The 14,421-nt window shown below is 44.9% G+C and overlaps 1 protein-coding gene across 7 annotated transcripts in view; it reads left to right on the top strand.

Annotated features, from left to right (window-relative positions):
* SLC45A1 (solute carrier family 45 member 1) overlaps nt 1-14,421 on the top strand; it is a 48,496-nt gene that overhangs the window by 26,640 nt on the left and 7,435 nt on the right. For 2 of the 7 annotated variants that reach the window (XM_063417416.1, XM_063417415.1), the window contains exons 2-6: nt 7,183-7,353; nt 10,058-10,134; nt 11,905-12,317; nt 13,283-13,375; nt 13,816-14,040. In XM_063417416.1, coding sequence (XP_063273486.1) covers nt 11,918-12,317; nt 13,283-13,375; nt 13,816-14,040 — 718 coding nt within the window. In that variant the 5' untranslated portion in view covers nt 7,183-7,353; nt 10,058-10,134; nt 11,905-11,917. The other 5 variants (XM_063417418.1, XM_063417414.1, XM_063417420.1 and 2 more) reach the window with 5 other exon arrangements.

Here is a 14,421-nt window from a genome sequence, read left to right as displayed (position 1 = left end):
TGACTTTGCAAGAAATGGTAACTTGGTTTGGTGTGGGGTGAATTGATCTAACTCTGTCCCTACTGTCTTTAAGTCTTGTACCCTGGAGTTTGACTCACGCTGCAGTGACACTTCCACGTGTTCCAGGCCTAGAAGGAAAAATACTCCCTGTTGGTTAAGGTATTCCAGGGCTGCAACCAGAGCCCTTCGTGTAGCTCAGCCTCAGATGAGAGGAAGCAATTGCTCATTTGCCATGTTCAATCTTCAGACATGAAGCTGACCTAGAAGTGGCATTAAACTTTCCTGTAGAATCAAACCCGTGGATTCTCAGCAAGCTCTGCTAGCCCTACACCCAAAGAGATTATCATTTTACTGAGAAACTGAATAATTGTGTACCTGCAAAAATCACTTATTCTTCATGAGAGAGAGAAAAAAAAAAAAAAAGGTAGAGAAGTCAAACTAACAGCAAGCCTGTTTTTATTATACCAGGTAGGAGATTAATTATGTTATTTGGAGGTCTGACCTCCAATTTTGTGTATAAAGGTCACGGCTCTTGTTGGAGAGGTCAATTAATATATCAGAGTATCAGGCTCAATGCAGAAATACCATCCAAAGAGTGTCCAGGGCTGCTGTTTATTTGCTGTAGCAGATAGTTAATCTGTTTGCTACCTGTTCTATTTCTCTTGCTCAAGAGCATTAGCAAATATTTATTTGACAGGATGTTCTGTTCCTCTCTCTCTCTCTCTCTCTCTCTCTCTCTATTTTTTTCCCTGCCTCTGTCCTTAGAGAATGAAGGCAAATCCCAGAGCAACTCCACGTTGGAAACATTATGTTGCAAGTTGGACTCTAGTCAGAGCAATTTTGTTACTCCTGATGGGGAAAGAGTAGGAAACAATGGGCTGTCAAACAGGGAAAGGGCCTTTAACTAAAGGGTAAGAAATCAGGAGAGGAGATGCTCACAGCACTTTGACTCACCTGAAAACACTCAACAAATTACATGGCAAGGTGAATAGGTTATTTACAGCAGTAGAAGTAAAAGAGAGACTTGTGAGTAGCAGCAACCACTGTTGGATAGAGCACTGCTGTCTGAACTTATATGGATGCCCTCCTGTTGTTTGAGTGGGAGGCTGGGCTTGAAGGGTCTCACTCAAAAATATCCAAAGCCCCCAGTGCTAGTCCCAGAGGCTTTGCTTTCCAGTAGACCAATTAATTAATTTTCTTCAATGTGCACTGAAAATGTGGCACATGTTACAAACTCCTATCATTCTTCTATGTACATATGATGCCAAACAAGTGGCAGCTGCCAATGTTGGTTAACACTGGAAAATGACAGAAATCCTGGTTGCTGCTGGGAGAAAGGGAGTGGGAAATGATAGGCTGGCAAATGACAGGCTAGCAAATAACAGAAACAAACATTTGTATGATCCATAGTGAGTCCTAGAATGCCACTGTCAGAGGTGGACATTTAGGAGGGAAACAAAATAATAATAAGAGGTTAAACCCCCTCATCTCTTTCACTGTGCTCCAGGAAAAGGTAAATTTTACTCCTGACCCAATAAATGTTCTCAGATTTAGTTCCCACAGGACAATTTGCTGAGCCATATACTCTTGTCCAGTCACAATGCCCCTGCTTGTTTCTGTGGTTTGGATTCTGGTGTGTTTGAGGGTTGCTTTGGTGTTTTAGGCAGGCACAGGCCCTGAAGGAAAGCTTCAAGAGCCTGGGGAAGTCCTTTTTCTGTTATTTCACCTCTGTCCTTTTCTCTGCTTTCAGTGGATGCAAGAGGCAGGGAAGGCTGTCTGGCTTTGGGGCAATCCAGGAATATTATGGTACCTGTTTACCCTGAGTGGCTGTCGTGCATCCCAACATCTCTGTCTCCATAAAGTCTCTGATTGTTTGGGATGGAATGTAGACATGTATATGTAGACATCCAGCTGGTCTCTACCTTGTTGTTAGATATTTTCAGGCAGAAAGAGGATGACAGCCCCTGTCTCTCCTGTCTGACAGGCACTCTGTATGGGTGGAAGAGGCTAAATTAAAACCAGCAGAAGTGGACTTTCCGGTTTTTCTTGATAACTGGTGTAAAGGAGAGAAGGGAGCAGTCTGTGCACTACAATTAACATCAGGTGCTATTGCAACTCACCCTGTAATGCGATATAGATACAATCTCAGCAGAAAATTGAATGCTGCGCTGAGTCAGAAACAGAGCAATGCTGGGTTTTGAAGAAAGTAATTGGCCCCAGGGACACAGTGGTTTCTCATTTCCCCTGTGGCAAACACAGGGAAGTGGGGCAGTGTTTCCCGTAGGCTTCCAAAGTCAATTTAGACAAGCTACAGAGCCAATTTATAAATCAGAGTTTTAATGAAAACTTAGCAAGAGGCAGGCACACCTTCAGTCTTCCTGCAATGTCCACCAAGTACCACTCAGTGCCATTCTGCTTTTTTTTGGTGATCTCTGAGTGCCCCATCTCTGTGTGGGCACTAAGGCAGCCCAGCCCCTGTTCTCTCTCTGCTAGAGAGCACAGCCCAGTGCAGCAGTGCTCTGATGGTGTGTGACAGACCTGTCCCAGTGCAGCAGTGCTCTGATGGTGTGTGACAGACCTGTCCCAGTGCAGCAGTGCTCTGATGGTGTGTGACAGACCTGTCCCAGTGCAGCAGTGCTCTGATGGTGTGTGACAGACCTGTCCCAGTGCAGCAATGCTGTGATGGTGTGTGACAGACCTGTCACAGTCACTGCTCACTGCCCCTGCTCATGGCCAGGTGCTGTGACCTGTGCTCACCTCGCTGCTTCTTCCTGCCAGCCCTTGGTACAGCAGGGGCCCAACCCTTCCTTGTGCTGCCCTGCACTTCACAAAAACAATGATTTGAGGTTTTGCAGAACTCACTGATCACGAATTCTGCTTTTTTTCTCCAGCAGGAGATCAGAAATGTACAGAAAAAAAGACTCTTGATAGCTAAGAAAAATTTAATCTTACTAAAGACAGGATCTACTGGGCTGAAAGCTGCAGCTTACAATTAATACAAGAAGCAAAGAATTGTGCTGTTCAGGTAACACAACAGGGATGAGAGTAATCTATTTATGCTCTGTCTTTAAATGAGAATTAAGTTTAGAGCTCAAATATATACAGCCTGTGCCTGCTCTGGGTGACTGCAAGCTCCACCACTCAGATTCTTACTCCTGCTTTCCTGACATCGCACTTGTCACCTTCCAGTGGTTTGTCACATTTAGAATAAAATCTGCAGGGCCTCTGGGGCATAATCACATCCTTGTTTCATGTGAAATGCATAGTCAGTTTGAGGCACTGCAGTGAAATGAAATGCTGTATTTCAGTGAATTTGCCACACTGGTTTATGTGTTCCTGCACCTCCTTCCCCGAAGCTGCACCCAGCAGAAACAGCCAATACCTCACACCATTCGTACCTTACATGCCAGCAATTCACACTTTTGTTCAACATTTGTCTCCAAGTGCGTGGCCAATGTAGCCTACTCTGTGTGTTGCCTCGGAGGAGAGTTTTTCCCCAGACTTCTTTCATTCAGTTGATGGGAAGACAAAATATGATAAAGGTCATAATCAGAAATAGAATTATTTTCCTGGTTTTGTATCTTAAAATATTGGTCGCAGGAGTTTGCTTAGGAAGTAAATGCAAATATCATCATTTGGACTCTTTAAACTGTCGTGGCCTTCTGATCCCAAGCACATTCTCGGTCTTCTGGATTCTCTAAGTGCCCTCTAGTGACTAATTCTCTGCACCGTGTTGGGTTTTCTTTGAAAAAGAAATTTTTCAGCCATTGAAGGGATGGTTGGTGAGGGCAGGAGCAGGATAAACGTCCTCATATTATTCTGAGGGCAGCACTAGTTTGTTCTGCAGAAGTAAATAGAAATATTTGTTGAGTAGTCTGCAGAAAGCTCCAGGCAGCAAAGGAGTGAAGGTATATGTGCTGCTGTTGTGGAAATGTCTGAGCTGAAACATGAGTCAAAACAAGTCCAAACCACTGGAAGAAAACTTCTCAGCTGTCCCTGCACAACACTTGAATGGTTTAGGTGAAGTGTGGCATTAGTGAATATTCAAGACTGATGTTTGTATATTCTATAGTAATTCTCTATGTTGAATTTATTTTTTCAATGAGTTCAGAACTCAATTTTAATGTGAATAGATCAGTGCTGTTAGCATTGCTTTTCATTCTGCAGTAAAATGCTGGTTCTTATTTCTGGTGGTGCTTTAGATATGGTCTTTTTGGTTGTGTTTTTCCTTTTTTGAAGCAAAAATTCAAGTGTCTTTTTAAAATGCTTAATTACATCCATTAATATAGCCAGTGTAGGAGTTTGGTTCAGGAACTGATTTATCTGGGCTATTAAAGTCATATGACAATGTGCTGAGGGCCAGATATGGAGGTGGTGTGCAGACTGGCACATACAGAGTTTCTTTATGTTCTTACATTGTATTAGCTGCCCACCAGCTTCTTTACGCCTACTCAGTTGGCAGGTAAGGGATGCTGGGGCGGTGTAATTTACGTGGTAAGCTCATCTTACCATATAAGCATTAAGAACATATAATTGAGATGCTCCTCACCTTGTTTGAACTTGCTTCTGTTTTTCTGTCCTACTCTGTATTTGCACTGTGTTCAATACTATAGGCCATAGATCTTATTGGCATGACTGGGCATTTACAGAAATATAAATTTTGGTCTTCAACTGGTAGCATAAATGCTGTGGAAAGCAGAGTTTAATTTGGATTTAACAAAAGCTCTCATCTGCCTGGAATCTGTACAGGGAGAGTTCAAGGGAAGAAGGCAAGCTGGGACTGGCTCTGGAAATGATCTGGACTGAAAAAGTGGACTGTGGAAGGAGCAGGTACAGCTGGGATTTAGAGGATCTGTCAGCCTGTATGATGAACACTTGGATTCATCTCTGTAACTCCAGTGGTAACCAGCAGTAGGACACGAGGTGGGGGAATGAAGCTGAGCCAGGGAAGTTCAGATTGGACATTAGGAGAAGGTTTTTACTGAGAGGGTGGTCGGTCACCAGAACAGGCTCCCCAGGAAAGTCATCATGGCACCAAGCCTGGCAGAGCTCAAGGAATGTCTTGCTATAAGGTTTAGTTTTAGGTGGACCTAAAACTAAAGGTGATGAGCAGGAACTTGGACTTGATCATCAATATGGATCAGTTCCAGCTTGAGATATTCCATGATTCTAACTCTAGCAATTTTTGTCATTAGCTGAACTAATTTTAAATAAGTGTAAGACTGTCATAAACTTGCCATTGACTAAATGTCTTGGTCCCTGATTTGCAAACTTACAGGTGGTCTAGGGTTAATCTGTTTTAAATTATTATAGTGCAAAAGAATGATATACCAAGGAAGTTGATCAATAATGTGACTTCTGTGAGAAGCTGCTAGAAATTCTTGCACAGAATTTCACTCGACTGGAGCTAATGTCTGCTTCAGAGGAAAGGATTATGGGGATAGTAAGAGAGGTTTCCAAGAAACGAAGGAACGGTCTGATCTGAGCAAAGCAAGTAATGAGGCCTGCTGGCAAATGAAACAGCGAGCCTAACATCAAGCTTTAAATGAGCAGAGATGAATATGCTGTCAGAAGCTGCTTTGTGGAAGGACTTAACAAAAGTGTTTAGTGAATGCAAACCATCTTGCACCCAGAGACGTTAGGAGGGAATGGTGCAGATTCATAGCAGTAGGTATTCACCACCAAAACATGCTCTTTTGAACACTGTTGGGTTAAAGTAGTAAAAAGTAAAAGAGTAACTTTACACTTCAACAGCAATTTATGTGCAAGCTCACAGAGGAGAGGAGATTTGTGGTTTCTGTTTTGTCTAAAGCCCAAAGGATGCTAAGAAATGAATGCACAGCAGGAATTGCTTTTGTTCTCTCCTTTGTTGTAACCCTGGGAAGGACTAGAGTTACTTGTCCCACTGTCCCCAAGTGGACAAACTGTGCTAAATGGTGCAAGAGTTAATCTGTGTAAATTTTGAGCAGACAATTTTATTTAATTGATCATGGAATAAACATGAGCTTAATGTCTCAAATACATTTACAAGGAAAAATCACTGTATAAAATGGGCATGACTGCCTGTCACCATTAATGATATAACCCACTCTCCATGCCCAGGTGGAACAAAAAGTCATCCTTGATGGTGAGGAATGGGACTCTTGGGTACTGTTTTCATCTTCCCAGTGTTTGCAGAGCTCTGGCTCATGGGTGGTTGTTGGCTGAGGCTGTGGGAGCAGGGGTTGTTGTGCTGGATTCTGTTACATTCCCCTGTGGGAATGGTTTGTCTCCCCTCAGGGACCCCTAGAGCTTGTGCTATGTAGTTTGACCCTTCTTTCCCTTTCTGACCCCATTGGCTGTGTGCCAACTTGTCCCACCCTCACAAGAGCTGAGAGAAGACCCTGTTCCTCTGTGCATGCCCTCTTTCCCTCTGGACACCACCTGAAATAAACTTCTTACTGCAACTAAGGGTTAGAGCCTCCTTTGGATCCCTTTCCTCTCTTTTGATATATTCCTCCAGAGCCTGAGAAGGACTGAGCTACCTTAGACCCTCGGAGGGGTTAGAAGAAGGATTTATTATCAGTATTCTCAGTCGTGGTCACTGCAGGGGTGGCTAGGCCTGGGGCTTTGGCAAAGCAGGCAGTTAACAACTGTGGTGTGTGACAGCCACAGTCCCAGCCCGTGGAGCTGTCCCTGAGCACCCAAAGCTGGGTGAGAAGTATTTGGTGTTCCTACAACATTTCTGATGGCACTGGCTCCTCCCAGCATTGCTGTCTTGCCCCGCCTGTCTGATCGTTCTGCAGCAGGCCTGCCTGCTCGTGTTCTCTTACCAGCTGTGCCATCTGACTGGACCTGCTTCTGTTCCTGTCCTTTATCCTTAGGGTTTCAAATCTTCTTATTTTATTTTATTTTATTTTATTTTATTTTATTTTATTTTATTTTATTTTATTTTATTTTATTTTATTTTATTTTATTTTATTTTATTTTATTTTATTTTATTCTTTTTGTTTTTCACCTTTTCTGCTCAGAGCATGAAGGATCTTTCCAGTGGTTGTGCCACTGGAGGCAGATAAATAAAAGGGATGCTGTCAACCTGTGGTTTTGAATGAGAATGTGATTGTTTTCTTCCAGAGCAACTATGACGATTTTAATCAGTTTGTTATGAATGTGGCTTCTAAAACCAGTTTGTTTTCTCAATAGGCAGCAAGTGGAGTAGTGAATATTGTGGGTATGGGGGATGAGACCTGGGTGCAGACACAGCATCCTGCTGTGGCCACAGCCATGTGGATCAGCGCTGAGAAGTGGCACGGCTGGGTTGGAGGAGACCCCGAAGCTTCATAGCTGGGGAGCAAAAGGAAAAGCTGAGCTCAGGTGAGGGACATCCCAGTACAAAAATAGCTTCAAACCTGCCAGGAGGACTGGGGATAGAGTGTATGTCAAAATGAGGAACCTGCAGCATCCTCAACAGAACCCTGCAATGGTGTCTGGCATGGAACACATGTTGTTTGGGGCAAATAGGTGCATTTTTGAGGTTATGCCATTACTCAAATATGACATCTATGACATGGGATTCACTCTCTCATCTCTATTTAGTTTCTCTTGCATGAGTGTTTTGACAGGGGAGAAGGAGATGAAAAGGTGCACTGTATCAAATTGCTCACAACAACAGTGCAACAACGCTAGTGCATGCCAAGCTTCTTGCTGAGTTTCACCTGATCTGCCATGATCAGGCACAACCTCAGGGTCATCTTAGGAACAAGGTGCTTACAGAGGGCCCTTAGAAAGCCGTGAAGGGAAGAGTTTTGCTGGGACTGCGGACCTGCTGTTTGGGTTGTGGTTTTTGAGGAAGAATATTTGAGGGTAGGTGAGGAACCCAGTCCCACTTTTCATTTAGACACGTACAAACCCCTTTCTGCCCTGTGAATGTCATGCTGTGAGTCAATAACCCTAAGTGTTGCACACAGGTCCCTTACACTGCTGTTTTAATACATAAACACTGATGAAGAATACTTGAACAATATCATGACCAAACTGACGTAAAAAAGTTGAACTACACAAATCAGATGTTAGGAAATCTGTGGCGATAAGAATGCGCAGGGATCTCTTGTGCCTGTCTTTGTGTGCTGCAAGATTATCCCAATTTCTCACAATTTCTTGTCAGGCTTTATATGAGCTTGTCCCCTAGCTGAACCCTACTTGCCTCAGACAGCATCTTTTCCAAATGTGATTGCACCCTCTATGGCATGAATTAGAGCTGGTTTTCTGCAGACAAATGGCACAATTCCTTTTATTCCTACTATGACTGGTGATTTATGTGCCATCTTCCTGATACAGTAAATTCTACAAGACCTAAATACTAATATATACTAGGGATTCTAGCAATTATGGTAACCTCTGGAGATAAAATTAAGAATGCTTAATGATTAAGGCTCTGAATTTGAAGTTTTATTTTGAAAGTTTAAATATTTATTTAAATTTTGAGTTTTATTTATTTAATTTAAAACTATGTAGTGCAGAGCAGATTAGAATTAAAATTATGCAAATTAAAATTATGCACTACATAATTGCATCTTCGTTTGCAAACTGTGAGGAAATTTGAAACACAAGCCCAAAATACAGCACTATAAAATAAAATTGCCTAATTTCTTTAGCCTAGGAAGGGGAAGACTGTTCAACAGAGAAGTGCAGCGTGTTCTATGGCATCTGCTCTACAGGCCTATCAAAAAATATCTCTGCACTCGCTAAAAATCTTACAATCACGATCCGCCTCATCAGTGCCAATTTGGGAACGAGGGCTCGGCAGCCGCATCTGTCCGGGGCGGGGGCGGCTGCAGCGAGCGCGGCTGCAGCGAGGCCGGGGAGCGGTGGGTACCGCCGTGAGGAGGGCGAGACTCCTCCGGACCGGCTGCTCCCGGCGCGGCCTCGGGGCTCTCCGGGGAGGCGGTGCCGGTGCGGGGGCAGAGCGGGCCCGGGACCCTCCCGCGGCTCGGGCGGGGGCGATGGCGGGGCGGGGCCGGCGGCGTCACGGCGCACTGCGGGCCGGGCCGGGCCGGGCCGGGCAGGTGAGGCGGCGGGGCCGGGCCGGGTGCGGGGCTCGCTGCGCGCTGGGGGCCGGGGCGGACGCGAGCCCCGGGGCCGTGAGGGGCCGTGAGGGGCCCCGCTCCGGGGCGCTGGCGCGGCCCTGCCGGAGCCGCTCCTGCCCGGCAGGCACAAAGGATGGGCAGGCGGCGGCCAAGTCAGCACCAGGGTCAGGGCCGGCCTTCCCCCGCGGCGCCCGTGACTGTGGGGTTTTTGGAGCCCTCGGTACCCGGCGCAGAGAAATTGAAACCGGATTTTGCCGGAAAAGTAAAGACTGATTTTCGGCCTAGCGGAGCCCGGGAGGAGCGGTGAGAGCGGGCGACCGTGCCTGCCAAGCACATTTGCCTGTGCACACACAATAGTGCGGACAGCAGCCGGCAGAGCCAGCACCGCCTTACACATTGTGATGTGCAGTTGTTGGTATAACAGGCGTCGAGTGCCAAAAATCTCAACTAATTATTGATACTGAGGGCTAGCAGCCACACTAAGGGAGAGGTTTCCTGCCTTGCCGCTGTTGTGATCATCATGTAGATTTACCCAAGGGCAGGTTTGAGATGTCTTCCTGTGAACGACCAGTAAGTTGAGTAAAATGGGGGATTAAGGCTTTAGACTCATAGTTCATAGTTTTACACTGCTTTTCTGCTGGACCAGTGACATGCTGTCAATAATAGCCTTTCATTTCAAGTAATTGCAGGTCACCAGGTGTATTTTTCAGCTATGCGTAGGGGTTCTTTCCTTATATCACAAAAATGTTGCCACTTGTGACTTGGAATGCAATTGCTTTGTAATAAACAGTAAAGAGCAGGAAGATGAAGAGGATCTAGTATGAAATGAAACTAATATATGAAGATAAGGAGATAACACCCTCTGTGCAAATGGCAAGGTATCACAGTAATGAAGGGGGCTGCTAGCTCCTCTTCATGGTCATGGCTCTGTGAAAGGGTTGTTAGAGCAACTGTCATGAATCTGATTGGGTTTTCATTCTGTCTTCTTTTAGGTATCTCCTGACTTTTAACAAATTCTCATTGTGAGGAAATTACTTTGTTCTGGAGGCTGATAAAGGTACTCTGCAAAGTAAGTACTCTGCTTGTGAGAGACATGGGTCTTAAAAAGTTTTGAGTAGTTTGCAGAAACAGTGTCAAGGGGAACATGGGTGCAAACATCTTCATGAAATCTCCGTATGTTTCTCTTTCTGCTGGTCCTTGTATGGGAGTTTGTGGCTGTTGAGCTTTCCCAGTAAGATGCAGTTTGCTGTTGGTGCTGTGTGAGGTGAGGGTTGTCAGGATGTGCAGCTGGGATTATGAATTGACTGTTCTCTCTTACATGATATACGCCTTGGTCTGAGGAGGAGCAGTGTTGAGGAAACCCTTGATACAATGTGAGCAATATTTCAATAGGTGTCTTCTCACTCTCACCCTTCGTTGTCCTCCTTGGCCCCCAAATGCACTCAGGTTACTCCAGCTGCAATCTTCTGTGAGGTGCTTGGAGTCAGTTTTGTATTGTGCAGTATCTCTGGATCCCTGTGGAGCTGGGGATGGGCTATGCAGGCATCATCCACCAAGCTTAACAATGCTTGGGTTGGCATGATGGTAAACATGGGCTCATGGAGTTCTGCTTTTGGTAATTGTTGGGGATAATATGCAATAAACTGTGGCTTTGTGTAGACTAATGGCAACAGGAAGGAAGACCAGCGTATGAAAAGTGCCAGATGAAAGAGCAGAAAACATGAGATTTAGGGGGAGTGCTGTACAGCCAAAGTGTAGAATAGCTGGGAGGTTTTTTTCCCCCAGGGGAACTGTAATGAAAAAAGAGACTTGTTTTACTCACTAGTGTGCAGTTGTGAGGGTTTTCTGCAGAGGGATGGGGTGATGTGGAGCTGTTCTCATGCAGCAGCAGCTTTGGTCTGTGGGCAAGGAGACATAAAGAAAAGGTCAGACTTCACTCCTGAGCTGTTTCCTTTTCTGGCAAAAAGAATCAAGAAATCACATGTGGTTCGCTTATGCAGCAGATCTGTTGGCATCTATCTGATGTGCTATTTTGGAAACCACTTGGCTGTTTTAGCCACCACACTGTGCACGCTTTGGCTACAGGAGTGATTCTGACAAGATCCAAGGAGCCTATTCAGCACTTGGGTACCATTAGGCACTGAAAGAGGAGTAGCAGTTCTGAGGGTGGCTTGTGGGTTGTGTGTCTTCTCATAATTCAGTTCCTAAGGATCAGACCCTGTCCTTGCAGTGGAGATATCTCTGCTGAATTCAGGAATGGAAATAGGAATAAAACCAAACTCCGTCATTGAGAAGAAGGTGTTACATTAAGCCTTGGCCTCAGCACAGGCAGCAGGAATAGTAGGATCAGGAGCATAAGGATTTTTTGCTAAAGTGATTTCATGTTGCAGCAGGGGTCTGGAATCTGTTGCCAGGCCACAACTTTGCATTATTGTAAACACAGACTGAGATTGTGATTTTTTTTTTTTTTTTTTTTGCTTGAGTGAGTTTAACTCAAGTGAATTCTACATAAATCTAAACCCTTTACTGACCCATTGGAAACTTCTGGGAAGTGTGACATTGGTGTCTATTAATTGTCTTAAATATTTCAGTCTTAATCCCCTGTGACAGTAGGCAAATACTATGTAACTTAGACAGTATCTCATTTGTGCAAAGCTGCAGAGATGTGCCCATAAAACACAAATGGCTTCCATCAAGAGATGGAAAGAAGAGGTTGTAACTAACACAAAGGCCACACTTCATATGTGAAATGTTGAGAAATGACTTGAACTTCAGTAAAAAAAATTAAGCAAGGTTTTTCTTACCTCAACCATTTTGTTCTGAGCTGTTTGTCTTCTAGACTCCTGCCCACGATGATTCCACCGTCTGCACCAAGCCCTGTGGGCGATGCTGCACTCCTGTCAGGTGTGGCTCCTCAGGAGCTCTGGAGGTCACCTGTCCCAGGCTATTCTGGACTGCCCACACGGCACATAAGTCACCGGGCCAACAACTTCAAGAGACACCCAAAAAGGAGGAAACACATCCGGCCCTCGCCGCCGCCGCCGCCAAACACCCCCTGTCCCATTGATCGCGTTGACTTTGGGGATCTCCAGCCTCAGAGGTCGTTCTTGGAACTCCTTTTCAATGGGTGCATTCTCTTTGGGCTTGAATTCAGCTATGCCATGGAAACAGCCTATGTTACCCCTGTGCTGCTCCAGATGGGGCTTCCAGACCAACTGTATGGAATGGTGTGGTTCATCAGCCCTATATTAGGTAACTTTTCTTGCTATTTCTTCCCTCTTATTTTTTCCACTATGGGTTTTTTTTTATTTTTTGTTTGCAGTACCTCAGCTGTTCATGAGTATGTTCTCTCGAGGTTAAAAAGTACTATCCATATTTTTAGACAAACAAATAGGAATATAATTCTTGCTGTGCCCTGCCTGAAATAAGACCAATGTGCTCAAAAGATCTATTCTTTTAATACCTTCTCAACCTCTTAAAACTTGTGTGAGGGTAAGCTTTGGTTGGTCTGTTCCTGTATTGAAAAACAAGCATGAGAAGATCAGTGTATCCATTTATGTGCCCATGAAAAAAAGCATACAGAGACAGTTTTCAAGGGTGTGTGGAAAAAAGCAGAGTGGCATTGCCTTCTCCTGTTTAACTTTCTGAAACAAAGGAGGTGTCCCAGTAATGATCCAGGCACTGAATGACTTGCCTTAGCACAGAGGCAGGGCTGGGAGTGTATCCATTACTATGGATACCACTTGGAAAATTTTGTTCTGCCTGTTCTTGTACTCACAACATGTGCTTCAGAAGAAGAGATAGGCCACTCCTAACAGGCTGGCACACATTAATACAGGCACCTTTCCTACTTGCATATTTGCTTCCTGCTGTTTTCCAAGCTAATCCTGCAGGGGATCTCACATCTATTATGGGATAAATGAAATAGTTGTAAGGAGCAGAGTGCTGAAGAATGTGTAACTTGTACTCTGACTGTTCCCCTGGTGCCAGACTGTGTTACTGATGCAGAGTGAAGTGCAGTGAGCAGCAGCACCTGATGTTCCTGAGTCCCTGTCCTGGGCAGGGTGTGCTGTGTGCCCCTGGGTGACCAGTGCTGACTGGGGATGTCACTGCACTGTGGGCTCCTGCCTTAACTGCCTTAAGGCATGTCTGTTTTAACTCCTCTGTGAGACAGGCTTGTAGAAAACTCCTGTTCATTGGTGATTCCTTTTTTCTAGGGTTTTTGCTACAGCCTTTGCTGGGAGCCTGGAGTGACAGATGCACATCAAGATTTGGGAGGAGAAGACCTTTCATTCTGGTTTTAGCAGTAGGTGTGTCTTTTGGAAATGATGGTATAACACTTAAAAACGTTGTGCATCTCTCTTCTGTGACATCCCCTGTGGCACTAAGCTGAACAAAACGCTCCTGAGGTGTTGAGTGTTGCAGGTCTGAAGAAGATGGTGAGTGACACTGAGCTGATGCTTTGGCAGCTGGAGATCCACAAATAAAAGCTTCTCAGAGTCTGAAAGAATGTTTTGAGGGTCAAGAATGTGGATGTTTCTGGCCAAAGTAAAGTAGACATTTGTTAAGCTCGAATAGTGGAAAAGGATTATGTGTATCCTATAAGCCACACAATTTCCCAGGCTGCATTGAAATGAACAAGAGCAAAAGTGCTTGCTGCAAGGTTGTGTAGAATGATGCTTTTGGAGTGTGGAGCTGTGCAGGCTTGCTTACAAACCAGTGACTGATTTTGCTTTGGTTTTGTTCCCAGGAGCATTGCTTGGGCTCTCACTTATGCTGAATGGCAAAGATCTAGGGAGTGCCTTGTCTGACACTGAGAATAACCACAAGTGGGGGATCATCCTGACGGTCTGTGGTGTTGTGCTCATGGACTTCAGTGCAGATTCAGCAGACAATCCCAGCCATGCCTACATGATGGATGTGTGCAGCCCAGCGGATCAAGACAGGGGCCTCAACATCCACGCTTTGTTAGCAGGTATGTCTTCTGCTGCTTCCTGGGAGATGTGAACCCTGAGCAAACAAGCCCTGCTGTGAGAAAGCAGGGTGTAGACACCAGTCTTCTCCTGAATAAGCATAATGACCAAATACTGAGAGATATCACTAATTAACCATTAAAAAAATTAAAAATCTATTTATTGCAAAAGGCTTTTGTAACTATCTCAGCTCAAACAAGATACAGTCTTGGGTTATTCATCTGAAGGTCCCTCACACATTTTTTAAGACCCATGGAAACAAAATTATCCCTTGAGGGAGGAGGTTTGGCTTCCTGCAGGTGTGGAATATGTGCCTTGTAGTTGCTCTGTCGGAGGTGAAAGTGCATACTGGGTGCTGTTGATCTCTCACTGCTGTCATCTTC

The sequence above is a fragment of the Prinia subflava genome, chromosome 21, assembly GCF_021018805.1.
Source record: "Prinia subflava isolate CZ2003 ecotype Zambia chromosome 21, Cam_Psub_1.2, whole genome shotgun sequence".
NCBI classification, from domain to species: Eukaryota; Metazoa; Chordata; class Aves; order Passeriformes; family Cisticolidae; genus Prinia; species Prinia subflava.
The sequence above is the reverse complement of the archived record's forward strand: the minus strand, read 5'-3'. Positions and strand labels throughout refer to the sequence as shown.